At 37.9% G+C, this 13,595-nt stretch overlaps 1 protein-coding gene across 1 annotated transcript; it reads left to right on the forward strand.

The window, feature by feature from the left end:
- The first annotated feature begins 6,295 nt into the window (after window positions 1-6,295).
- On the forward strand, window positions 6,296-9,681 carry LOC103428204 (uncharacterized). The gene is made up of 3 exons (XM_017330345.3): window positions 6,296-7,563; window positions 8,375-8,649; window positions 8,766-9,681. The coding sequence occupies exons 1-3, from the start codon at window positions 6,578-6,580 to the stop codon at window positions 9,527-9,529; spliced, it is 2,025 nt and encodes a 674-aa protein (XP_017185834.3). The 5' UTR covers window positions 6,296-6,577; the 3' UTR covers window positions 9,530-9,681.
- Window positions 9,682-13,595: the final 3,914 nt, after the last annotated feature.

Raw genomic sequence — 13,595 nt, forward strand, 5'->3', positions numbered from 1 at the left:
ACATGTTACTAGTCTCTCTGCACGTAGTGTGCGAGAAGCATTTTTGCATTCTTGGCGCTATGCGCCTCAAAGATGTGTTGTTTTAGATATTATTACCTTTCTTAAGTGACTATTTTATAAATTGTGGGTGTGTGTCCATCACAACAATTTCATTCCTTTTTTCAATCATCTAACTTAGTATTTTTTGCACCAGCCCATTGTACAGAAAAAATGAAATTTATGAATTGCACACTAACCATTTCATTTTTTTTTTTTTTTGCTTGCTGATTATTATGGTATGAACAACATGAAGGTTGGACCCAATAAGTGAAATAAAAGGAAAAACACAAAATGGAGAACATAATAAATCTCTCCCTCTCTCTCATGCAAAATGTCAAATATCTACCCAAGTCCTTAAATTAAAAATTTCAGATTCATAAGTTTTCAGTCAAAGTTATAGGCTAGCTAGGGATGAACTCCTAATATATGAAGCAAATCAAAATATGGACAACATGTACATATGTAAACATATTGTCTACGTGTGAAATCAAAGCCATGCTTGCCACCCATTTGCTTGCACTTGATGCTTTAGATTTTCATGGTTAATCTGCAAGAAATGATGATAAAATAAGAAGTCTAACTATAATGCACAATCCCAAATATAAAGGTTGTAAGCAATTCAACCTAAATACCTTTAACTTTGACAATTTTCTCACGGCAATACTTTTACTCCAGTTACTTTTAGAATACTGAAAGATAAATAATTTGTCAAGTTTGAGGTAACAAATTGTAATCATGTTTACAAAATTAAATAGTAAGAAATGTTACCTTAATCTTGTACTTCAACCTTTGTACTTTGAGACGGGTGTGGTGCTTGTAAAACTGACAAAAAATGCAAATTTATTTATATTTGAAAATTGAATGCAATTTGAATTTACAGTATACTTCCGTATGAAAATAAGAGAATACTTACTGTATTTAGAAAAGTTGTTTGGCAAAAAAAATGCAATTTTATTTATATTTGAAAATTGAATGCAATTTGAATTTACAGTATACTTCCGTATGAAAATAAGAGAATACTTACTGTATTTAGAAAAGTTGTTTGGTCAGTATTAATCTTTTTCCTGCACCCATAAATTGTTTTTTTTTATAATTCGAGATAATTAATTTGTAGATTTTTTTAATTTTATAATTTGAAATAATTAATTTGTAGAATGATATAGAGAATGCCATTCAAAATAAATAGGTAAGAAATGGTGTTGTACCTAATTTGTTGGACTTTATTCCAAATTCGTATGATGCGAGAAGTTGTTGAAGATTTTAATTCTTCTACAGCCTTTTTCATGCGCCACCTATATATTGAAGGTATATATAATGTTAGAATTTCTTGTAACAAATTTAATAAAGAATTTAGAATACATACTACTCATGCTTCTTCTTTTTCCACTCTTTGAGAATCAGTTGGCTTAGATCAGTAGCTTTTACTCCGACAGATATCTCCCAACCAGGTGTAAAAATAGAGACACGTCTGTTTGGGATCTTATCAATAGGTAGTTCCTTTTCCATTTTTTGTGGGTATTCTTGTAAATATCCTAAGAATAAAAACAATTTTTTTTTAATTTCCATAGCACATGTATAGCATATTAAGATAATCAAAATTGAAACTCATAATCTAACCAAAATTTAAAAAACACACAATGAAAATTTCAAAGAAAGAAGTTTAAAAAACTAAAATTGACTTAGAAATACTAAATACAAACTCATAAATACATCCTGAAAGATGCAGTAGAGGGCATTAAATCCATCACCTAAAAGATGAATGGAAAAAAAAACTTAAGAACTGAAAAGGTAAATTTAGATTGATATTTACCCAAAGAGAAAGAAAACATTTGTGATTGGAGAGATTGGGATGCAAGCATGTGATATGGTTGTCCCACTGCGATAAAAATTCAATCACAAAATTGTTAATGGTGTGTCCTTTTTACCCCATAATTCATAGAGTAAAACAACATATAATCCAAAATTCGAAAGCCTACAGAAGACCTGCAGATGTTGCTATAAAAAAACAAACAAAAAAGACGGACAGACATACACACACAGAGAGAGAGAGAGACTGCATAAAAATAAAACTGAAGGACTTGAATTTTTTTTATTAGCAATCATCACAAACCCCGATAAAAAAAGGAAACTGATGGACTTCTGCTCTTCCACCGCAACATATAAATTGGGGAAAAAAAAGGAACAAATATAAGTTGGAAAGAGTACAAAGCAAGAAATAATGAAGAGAAAATACCTGGAAGGCAGTGGAAGAGCAAAAGTAGGATTGCAGTGCCTTGCCAAAACTGGAAGAATTTCACAGCAGTTCTTTCTACCTGAAAGAATTTCAAACGCCCTCTTGTAGATACATGGGTTGTTACATTTAGGATTTAATCATGAGATTAGTGAAGAGGCCGAAGTGGAAATGGAGAAGGAGGAGGAGCTCCATATTGCAAGCTGGAGACTTCCATACCTCAAACCGAAGGCGGCGTGTTGTCTAGTAGTCCAAACCTTGATTTCACAAACACCTAATAAGCAAGATCCGGCGAAAATGTATGCCTTAGCCTTTATCGTCATTGTTTGTTCTTTAAATTTTATTATCACTTGTCTAATTATTGGCATCATAAAATGCGGGAAAATTGAAAAAAAAATGCAGGAAAATCAGTTAACGTTAGTGTGGTTAGCTGATGGTAGCATTCATGTGTTTAATTGCCTAGAAAATGTAGGAAAATGTAAGAAAAATATCAAAAATCTTCACAGAATTGTGCTAATATACTTCCATGTATGTGTGCGAGTGATTTTCTTACCGATTTGTGTAGATTCTTAGCATGCAAATGGGTGAAACTGAAACATGTAGAGAAAGAGTAGGGAAAGAAGAACAGAGAATATGGAGTGGTAGGCAGCGGTCAGAAAACAGAAATAAAAGAGTTGTATGTGGAATTGTGGGAGGGTGCAAAGTGATTTTCTTACCGATTTGTGTAGATTCTTAGCATGCAAATGGGTGAAACTGAAACCTGTAGAGAAAGAGTAGGGAAAGAAGAACAGAGAATACGGAGTGGTAGGCAGCGGTAAGAAAATAGAAAGAAAAGAGTTGGACGTGGAATTATGGCAGGTTACAGAGTCTGTAGAATGAACGATTGTATAAAGAGGTTTGTGTGAGGAAGAAGTTTGATCAGAAAATGGGGGAATAGAAGATAGACGTGGGTGGGTGGTTTGGTTTCCGCTACGAATTAGTGAGTTCGAAAACTGTACGGAAACTACTATGCAATTTGAAAACTGAACATGCTAATCCAGCGACGATCCCGAGAAAGCCGCGGCGCGGGCGCAGGAGCGAAGCGGCGGCGGTTGAAGATTACATATCCAACACCATGGCAAACTTTCTAATTATTCTCCAACCTTTCCCCACGTTTGAATTTTTTTTTCCTTTTTTTTGTCAATTTTTTTTTCTGTTTTATTTACACAAATACCCATGAAACATTTAGTTTCATAATTTACTTCAGTTTTTATTTTTTTTGTTTCAAGGGCTTTTGTGTCCAATTTTTTTTGGTGAAACCTTAAGACACCAAACAAACTTCTGGAATTCTATTAGTAGAGATTCGTCTTTTTTCATTTTCAATCTAAGTTACTTTCATTAAACAAAAAGACTAATACAAAAAAAAAAAAAAAAGCCCAAAAAACAGCTCAAAACTTAAATACAAGCCAAATAAAAAAAAACAAATACAAAATAAAGGCCCAAAAGAATCCAGCTGAAAAAACAACAAAAATCCTAAAAACGGAGGAAACTAGCAGCCACCACCAAGTCAAACGTGCCTCCATTGCAAGGCCACTGCTACCAAGAGAACGAACCAAACAGAACAACTAGATCAACGGAAAATAAGGGTGAGCGAGCCACACTTAGAGTGATCGCTTCCATCACCCTAGCAAATAGTGCAAATTGCACTTTAACAGCAAATTGCATGAGGGTTCCAATATGAGATGAGCTCAGGAAAATTGAGACAAAAAAAATAAAGCAAAAGGAAAAATGAGAAACAAAGGAGGAGGAAGGCTTTCCCTCTCCGCCCTGCGTCTACACTGCTCCATGTAGGGGTGGGTTCGGTACGGTTACCGTACCAAAACCCTTGTACCAATTACCGTACCAAACTTTCGGTTTGGGAAAATCTATTACCATTACCGTACCAAACTTTCGGTATACCGAAGTTTGGTAATGCCAAAAGTTCGGTTGGCATGGTATGGCAATGGTAATTGCCATTTTGTTTTGGGACAAAATTTGTTTTTGTTTTTTTAACCCAATTCAAGGGCAAAAATTTTTTTTTTGTACCTTTATCTCATATATTATTGATTAAATTCATCTATTATTCATTATTCACAATTCACACACATAATAATTCAAATGATGCATCAAGATTCATCATGAAAATTAAGCTTACAATCCAAATAGAAGTTACGAACCAAAACAAATAGAAGTTAACAATCCAAATAGAAATTAAAGTTTCAAACCAAATGAAAATTGGAAGTAAACTTCAAAAAGGAAAATTCATTGATCAGTTATTCAAGCTTGAGATGTCGAAGCTTTTGGAGGAGGCATTGAACTTGTAGAAGATTGAGTTTGTGTCAAGCATACATTACAAACAAAGAAATCATATTAATTAGTAGCAAGAAGAATTAAAGTTGAAAACCATTTAATAACAAAAAAAGGTCGTACCTAGTGCACAAGGCTCCCGCTTTACGCAGGGTCTGGGAGAGGTGAATGTCGGCTAGCCTTACTCCCATTTTATGGAGAGGCTGCTCCCAAGTCTCGAACCCGAGACCTACCGCTCATGGGTGAAGTTACTTGCCATCGCACCAAGTGCAACCTCTAAAACCATTTAATAACAAATTTACTAAAAAAATTAAAGCATATCTTTCTTGTTTTCTCTTCTTCCATTTCCTTATAAAATTGAAGCATATATTCCGTTGGTTCCTTGTAGAAATTTACTTCATCTGCCCTAAGTCAACCACTAGTACACACTAGTGCCTCCATTATTTTAGGAGTCAAGGATACCCTAAAAGGGTCCACAACCCTCCTCCCAAGGCTAAATGCATTTTCACTAGCAGCAGTAAAAGTGGGGGTTACAAAGATATTTTGGCTATTTGTGAAAGAATTAGAAACTCTTTTGTGTTTGATTTTCACAATTTTAAGAGATCAAAGTCACCAACAACAATGCTAATATAAGTAGGGTTTTATTTTCAAGTTATTGGAATATTATAAATATGTGTTATATAATTATCTATTATATAATTTATAAATTATAAATTATATTGTATTTTCGGTATGGTACGGTAATACCGTGGTAATGGCATCCATTACCAATACCGTACCATGAAATTTCGGTACGGTACAATACCGTACCATTACCGATTGGTACAAAAAATTTGGCACAAAATCGGTATAGCACGGTTGGCAATTCGGTTGGCACGGCAATTTGGCAAAAAAATCCACCCCTAGCTCCATGTACGTGTATTATTCGACAAATATGTTAAAAGTACATATAAAAAACGTGAATTTGATATGGAATATTATTGAGAAAAGTGTGAAAATAACGTGAAAGGTAAGTATATACGTATATAATGTGTATGATATGTTGAGGCCTTAACAACGTGTAATTTAAGATCATCAAAACATATACAGAAAATGAAAATATTTAAAAAAAATACATACGTACTTATTAATATATGTATTATATGCAAATTTACTAAGTATGCTAATCTTCTTTATGTCATTGACAAAAAAAAAAAATCTTCTTTATGTCCATTAAAAATTGATTGTCCAGAATTGGATCCACGACCTCAGTGTTCAAAGTTTAGGGATCAATATATTTACACCTTACAAATTGAATTCAACGGTTGTCATTAACTTATTTTCCTAACTCACCGTATAAAATCAAGGACTCTAATTTCTTTTACACACTAATCAAAGATGATTTTATCGGGTGCGTTTGGTACGCAGACGGGACGGGACGGGACGGGACGGGACGGGACGGAACGGGACGGGACGGGACGGAACGGAACGGGACGGGACGGAACGAATGTGTAATTTTTGAAAAAGACATGGGGTATATTTGTCTTAAAATGGTAAAACATTGTGTTCCACAGACGTGGAACAAACCCGTTCCAGGGGGGAGGTGGAACGCAAAAACATCCAAAATCTGTCCCGTGGAACAGCCCGTTCCACCCATTTTTGACGCACCAAACGCGCAAACGCGGGACGGAACGCCCCGTCCTGTCCCACGTACCAAACGCACCCTATACGTCCGGAGCAGATTCAATTCCGTCTCGAACATTCGATGAAATTGGAATACAGAAAAATTAGCATTAGCATGGCCCACGCTTTCTCAAATCATGTTAAATTATACACGATCGTTTGAAGCCCTAAAGTAAACCCAGGTGGATTTGAGCTTCCCCCAAAATCCCCAAAATCAAATTGGCGGAAGACGAAATAAAAGTCAAATTAGGGATTCGTTTCGGAGGCAGTCTATCACTCAGAGACAACACCACTTCTACTGTTTTCACACTCAGCGCTGCAATGGATCGCCAGCCTCACGACTACGCCGCCTCCGCCATGGCCTACGCCCAACAACAGCGCCAAGCAGCCACCAGCCTTCAACAGCAGCAGCAGCCACAACAACCGCCCCAACAGCAGCAATTCGGGTACCCGCCCCAAACCCAACAGTTCCACGGAGGCCCACCACAGTTCGTGGGTCCCCACCCTTCTCTGCAGCAACAATTCCCTTATCATCCCCACGGGCAGCCACAAGTACTTCCCCACGCCCCTCCTCACCCCCACCACCTCCCTCCTCCGTCCTTCGCTCCCCACCTTCCCCCTCCATTGGTTCCCTCCCCCTTCCACGCCGGGCCCACCTACGACTCTCCCCAGCCTCCGCCGTCTGCTCCTCCTTCCGACCCGGAGCTCCACAAACGGATCGATAAGCTCGTCGAGTACTCCGCCAAGAACGGCCCGGAGTTCGAAGCCATGATCCGGGAGAAGCAGCAGGATAATCCCGAGTACGCTTTCTTGTTCGGCGGCGAAGGCCATGGCTATTACCGTTACAAGCTCTGGATATCGACCCGGGCTCCAGGCGGATCTTTCAACCCAGCTGGATTCCCACCCGGGTCGATGCACATGCTGCGCCCGCCCCCAAACCCCATGATGAACGCGCCCCCATCTGCGGCAATGATGGGCGGGCCTCCACCGGCTTATTTCTACGAGCAGCAGCGACACGGGCAGCCGTTCGGAGTGTACGGGCGGACAGAGTACGACCAGTCTCCATCCAAGCCCTTCAAAGGGCTCTCGGGACCGCTTCCCTCTGAGGTTGCAATGGAGCTTAACAATGTGCTTATGACGCTGAATGGGACCAAAGAGTCGATTAAAGGAGCGAAATTTTGGTTTATGCAGCGGTCAATATTTGCGCCGGCATTGGCTGAGGCTCTTCGGGAGAGGGTGTTTGGCTTGGATGATTCTGAGAGGCAGCTTCATGTGATATATCTTGCAAATGATATTTTGTTTGACAGGTAATTCTAGTGGTGCATTGTTCATTCGTTGCAATTGCAGAATTCTTGTTTGCTTTTGCCTGCTTAACTGTGATTTGTTGCTTTTGCTCGGATATGTTTTGGGTCGAGTCCAATGGAATGCAAGTCTAAAAAGATAAATTTTTGTTTTTTGAGCTGTGCCGGCGATTTCAGTGGAAACATTTACTTGTGTAATTGCCTATTTAAAATCTGGATAACAGCCTACACTACGTCTCACAGAAGAATTATATTTCCATGAAATCATTGGAAGTTTTAACAACATTAGTTGTTATAGTTCTTACTTCTTAATAACACAGTTAATCGATGGGTTAGTGCTTGGGTGATGTTTGTTTTCCATTTTGTATAAAAATAAGAAGGAAGATGGGTGTGGCCTTTGAACAAGTTTGTACGGAGACAGAGGCTTTGTTTTTTTAGCAATGTATACTTTTTTCGTAGGGATGATGGGTGATCGTTTACAGGGATATATGTGTGTGTGCCCTTTTCTGTTGCCACAGGGGCTGGCAGATCAACAGATCATCTATAAGTTTGCCATAGCTCTTGTTTCTTTACAATATGAAAGAGCTGGTATTGAAAAAGCTCCATCTTTCATACAAGTCTCTGTTTTTGTTTATGTGCACTACAATCCTTCTAATATCTAGCCTCACTTGTTTAATTTTCTGAGTGTATGGTGGTAGTGTCATTAAAGAATTTAGAGGTTTCTTTTCTTGTTTGCCTTTTGTTTTCTTTGACACGGTTGGTTGATGATAGTCCGAATAATTCTTTGACGATCCCTTCTTTGCCTTTGAATTTACAGCTCGCATCGGCGGACTGTTGAAGGCCTTGATAATGAATCACTTGCTTTCAAACCTATCTTAGGTTCCATGCTTGCAAGGATTTATCACAACCCTCAAATCACAGAGGACAATCAATTGAAGTTGCAGCAAATTTTACAGTTATGGGCTTCTAAGAACATTTATGATCAGGATACTATTGATACACTTAGGAATGAGATGCTTGGTGGACCATCAAGTAATTCTTTTACGGGGATTCCAAAAGACTTATCCACTGCTTCAGCAGAATCAGCAGCAGGTAGGCGGTAGGCTTCTGTGTTGTATGTATGTCTAGGCTACCAAATTTCGGGCGACTGGGTTCTATAAACTGGTTTGTCCTACACATTAATTATTTTTTTCTTTATTTTGATGCAGGATTGCCACCACAGACAACAAACCACAACGCATTTCAATGGACGGATAGGCAAAGTTCTGTTTCCAGTTCACATGATCAAGATCACCTTGATAAACATGCAGTTCCTGGCCAAGGCATGCCTCTGTCGATGCCATCCCAGCAATTTCTTCCGAATTCAGTCCCTCCTGTTGCTTTTCCCGGGTCCATGCCCGTAACATCTTCCGTTCTACCAGCAAACCAACAACCCCCACCCCATTTACTGCCAGGTCAACCTGCTAGTGGTGGGGAGAAGTTGCCGCCATATCCGTTGTTCCCACCTGGTCTTATTCCTGAGATGGTCAGAAAGATGCAGATTGGCAGTGGTGTGCCATACTCGCAGATGAGCCCTTTGGACATTCCAACCGTTATACCTCCATCCACCGTACATCAGTCAGAAATTCTCGATAGAGTGTCGAAATTCTTCAAGGAGATTGGAGAAGTTAACCCTTCTGAAGGGCCCCTTAATAATTCAGATGGCAGGGACGAGGATGATTACGAAAGAGAGCCTGTGGCACGCAAGGGTGGAGCTTGCATCCCTCCACCCCCAAACCTGCAGATAGACCCTGAGACGGGGGCTTATGCTGATGGAAGTGTAGATAGAAAGAGTGGGTCGGGAAGGTTGGGACTAGGGGCCACAGCTAATCCAAATGAGGCAAGCCAGTACGACGATGTGTATTCTTCTTACAGGAAACAAAGAAGCACCAACTACCACTCATCCATGAGTGCAAGAGCTTCAGCAAGGTGAAAAACAGACCTGATTAGGAAATGCCAACTTCTTCCTTCTTTTTTTTCGTGTTTTTTATTTCTTTTCGATATTGTATTAATGTTAATGCATGTAAGAAATAGTACTGCAAACGTTTTACCTGACTAACAAATAAATTCAGAATCTTTAGTTCATGCAAAGTTTCCTTTAATTCGTCTATCAAACATTTTTTACTTTGATCCTACGTGACAACGAAGAAAGTACAGCGGGAAGGTTTTGGATAAGAATTTTTCACTTGTTTGAGAATTTGTGTGATTCCACGGCAATTAAGTTGCTCTTCGTTGTGATTTTTCGTTTGCCGTGTCCTGCGTACATCCATTGTTACAACTACGGATGTGTTGAAGAATATTTGCGGGCAAAGGAGGAAGGGAGTGCGTTGCGGGGCTGGTAGGGAGGTGGGCGTTTATTACTTTTTCTTTTTTCCTTTTTATTCTTATTACATTTTTTTTTTACAATCCACGTGGCAATGTGGCAATATATCATTGGACTCAAAAGGTAGTGATGGGGTGGTGATGATGGTAGTAGAGGTTGCGGTCATGTTGAAGGTGGTGTGGCATGGTTGTGGTGATGACGACGGTAAAAAAGATGGTCGTAGGACGACGTGGTATGGTGGTGATGATGGCATGATGCTCATGCCAATGACGGTGGTGACAACGATGATGACAATTTTGATGGTGGGATGGTCATGATAAGGTGGTGGTGATGACATTATGGTAGGTGGTTGAGTATATTATCAAAAAATGAAAAATAATGAAATCCGTCAAAATCATAAGACCATCTCCAACCCTTGGGCTAAAAGCCAAATTTTTTAGCCTGGAAAATTTAGCTTTTAGCCCAGAAACATCTTTTCTGCTCCAACCCTTCTACCCTAAAATTTTAGCCCGGAATTATTAAAGAATCAAAATTAGCCTAAATTTTTTTCTTAAATCAATTTTTTTTTTAAAAAAATATGTAGATTATTGTAAATTAATTTTATGAACATTTTAATCTAAAAAAATTTAAATTCCGATAAACATTTCGCATTTAGCCCGGGGGGAAAGCTGGGGGGTATTTGGCCCAGAAATAGCATTTGGCATTTAGCCTAAAATTTTAGCATGGATTGGAGAGTGTTTGGGGGGTAATTTGGGGGGGTAATTTGGCTTTTAGCCCAGGGTTGGAGATGGTCTAAGGGTAGGGATAGAATTTATATCACAATAACCCCACTATAAAAGCACCCAAGTCCATGACATTTTAAAATCCTTTAAATCAATGAAATTTTGAATATGCCTAGACTTTTATAGGCTTGCAAAAAGTTGTAATTGAATACCACAAGATTTTAGTAGATTTTTTAGAAGTAAAAAACAAATACCTTTATTTATTGACTCCTTAAAAGTTGTATTGAATACATCTAGATTTCTTAAACAAGTAAAGTCCATCAAATTTCATATACAATACACCCCCCTTAAGCTTTGAGGAGAATATTTGTATTCAGGTATCCTTTTAGGCAGGGGGTGGTGGGGGAAGAGTTTGAACTTGTGACATGGTGGGAGTTGAAAAATCATAGGGAAATACTCCAAAATTGGACAATTTCTTAATATTGGGACAGAAATAGGATAAACCGGCCACACACAAGCCATGCTCACCATGCACAAAATCGAAATTACTAAAATACCCACATATAAATGCTAAAAATCATCACCCCATTGCATCATTGTTCTCATTTGGAAAAGAGAGATGTCGAGATAGCTCTCTAAGCTCTGGGTTTAGCTCTGATTTCAAAGAGAAGGAAGTCCAAATAAAGGCGAGAAGAGTGAGCTGGGTTTTAGGTTGACCTCATACATCTGATTTCGAACAAAGGGATGCAAGAGAGAGGTGAGAAGAGTAAGATGAGTTTTGTAACATATTTTCTGTTTTGACCGAAAAATTCCATTTTTTTTGGCGATTAAAGCTTCAGCAGGCATAGTAAGGTAGGGTGTTTAGTTCCAAGTTGCTTCATCAATGATTTATGAAATAAATGAGTTGTTTGTAAGATAATTAATACTTAGGAGTTAAATTCGGGTTTGTGTTTCATGTTGGGGTGTATGGGTTATGGAATAAATTTCAAGTTTTGACGTGCTAGAAAATTGGGATGGAACAATTCTGGTTCAAGTGTTCAATTGCTGAAATTTGTGAAATTTTTTCCGTAATGTGCATGTGGTGTGCATGGCTACATCTTAATATGAGAAGCAGAGAATGTTCACTAGTTATGATGCACGTATTTTGTGCCTCGGAATTTAGCGAGTATGACCACAACCTAGTTAGCCTTAGCGAAAAACAAAATTAAGAAAAAGCTTAGAGGACATTAAGGGTCATGCGTGTCCATGAGATAACGATAACAAGTATCATGTTTTCCACGTGCACGATTAAGTGGTGGTTGATATACGTAACGAGACTTTTCAAACTATCACTGTAACCTTATATACATAACAATTATGTGTTAATTGTATTCACTATATCAATATGTTGCCGTTAAAGTTTCTCCCACTATGTGCATATTATGTCAAGTACTATACATATTATGTGCATATGGTGTGCATATAGTGTATATGGTGCATATTTACATCTTTGATACTCTTCGCGTTAACGTAGTTTACTACTTTTTCTTTTTATTCAGAGGCAAGCCCTGCAAATAAGAAAAAAGTGAGCAAGTTTGTGAAACAATTTTCTTTGATTCAGTTGGGTTCTTTCGTGCCCATTCAAACTACAATTTTCAAATCCTTGAAATATTTGAACCCAATCAAATTTGATACCAAATTCAAATTAATGAATCTTCAATTCTTCATATAAAGTTTAGGGTCATTTATCTGATTGCGTCATTTTTCTGATTTCGAAGAGAGAGATGTGAGCTATGGGTTTTTGGGTTAAGCTTAGATCTATGAGCATAACATGTGCATGTCGTATACATGTAGTGTATAAGCAAGCTTAATACGAAGAGAGCGAACGATTACGCGAAACAATTTCATCCATATCCTTCTCTCGTCCTTCTCTCCACTCTAATTTCTCTGTTTTCCCTCAAATATATCTCTTCTTCAAAAGGCAATTGACCTCTAATACATTTTTTTTATTTAATTGCAGCAAAAGCAAAACTCTATTTTAGTGCTTGTAAATTTGGATCGAGAGGGGGAGCAGAAGGAGGGAGAAGATAGAAGAAATGAAAACCCACATATAAATAAGCGATATGATAAAAAAATGTTAAAAATTGAAGGATTTAGGTCTCCTTCAAGAAACACCAAACCAATCACTTCAACTCCAAAAATCCGTCAATCAAAAAGCAAAATTAAGTAAACCCAGTTCTCAAAACCTACAAATGAAAAGGTAAAAATCGAAGAAGATGGGTGGGTTAGAGAGAGCTCTTGTGCATATTCGAAATATAGAGAGAGGAGAGAGAGAGTTTGGATGAAGAAGATGGGTGGGTTAGAGAGAGAGCTCTTGGATGAAAAAGATGGGTAGGGTTCTTCGAATTGGAATTGGTCGAGAGATATTTTCTCTCTTTCTCCTCTCTATTTCTCTCTCTACAAAATGAGAAATGACGGTTGAAATTTCTGGATAACCCATTTATATGGAAGGACAATTTGGTCATTTCAAAATGTCATGTGCATATTTGAAATGTCCTATTTCTATCCCAAGATTAAGAAATTGTCCCATTTTTGGGTATTTCCCAGAATCATACTATATTCACCATGACAATCTATCATTTTACAATGTAAAATGACACATAATTGGTTACATTACAAATTCTCAATCTCATATAGGGAGAAAAAGTAGAGCAAAATTAGGCGAGACTACTTTTTCGTCAATAAACACATGTATGACACCTACTTTTCTTGGGAGAGGAAAAAACTATTGCACCCCTAAACCACTCGCCCCTCCCTCTCTTCTAAATGTTATTAATATAGTAAAACCTTTATAAAGTTATAAAGTTGGGACCAAACCAATTCTATGATTTTAGTGAAGTTATTACTTAATAGAGGTGTAGTTACTGGAACAATATTATTCCTGGACTCATTTATACTTAATGAATATTTATTTC

This window comes from Malus domestica, chromosome 08, assembly GCF_042453785.1.
Source record: "Malus domestica chromosome 08, GDT2T_hap1".
Classification (NCBI taxonomy): domain Eukaryota; kingdom Viridiplantae; phylum Streptophyta; class Magnoliopsida; order Rosales; family Rosaceae; genus Malus; species Malus domestica.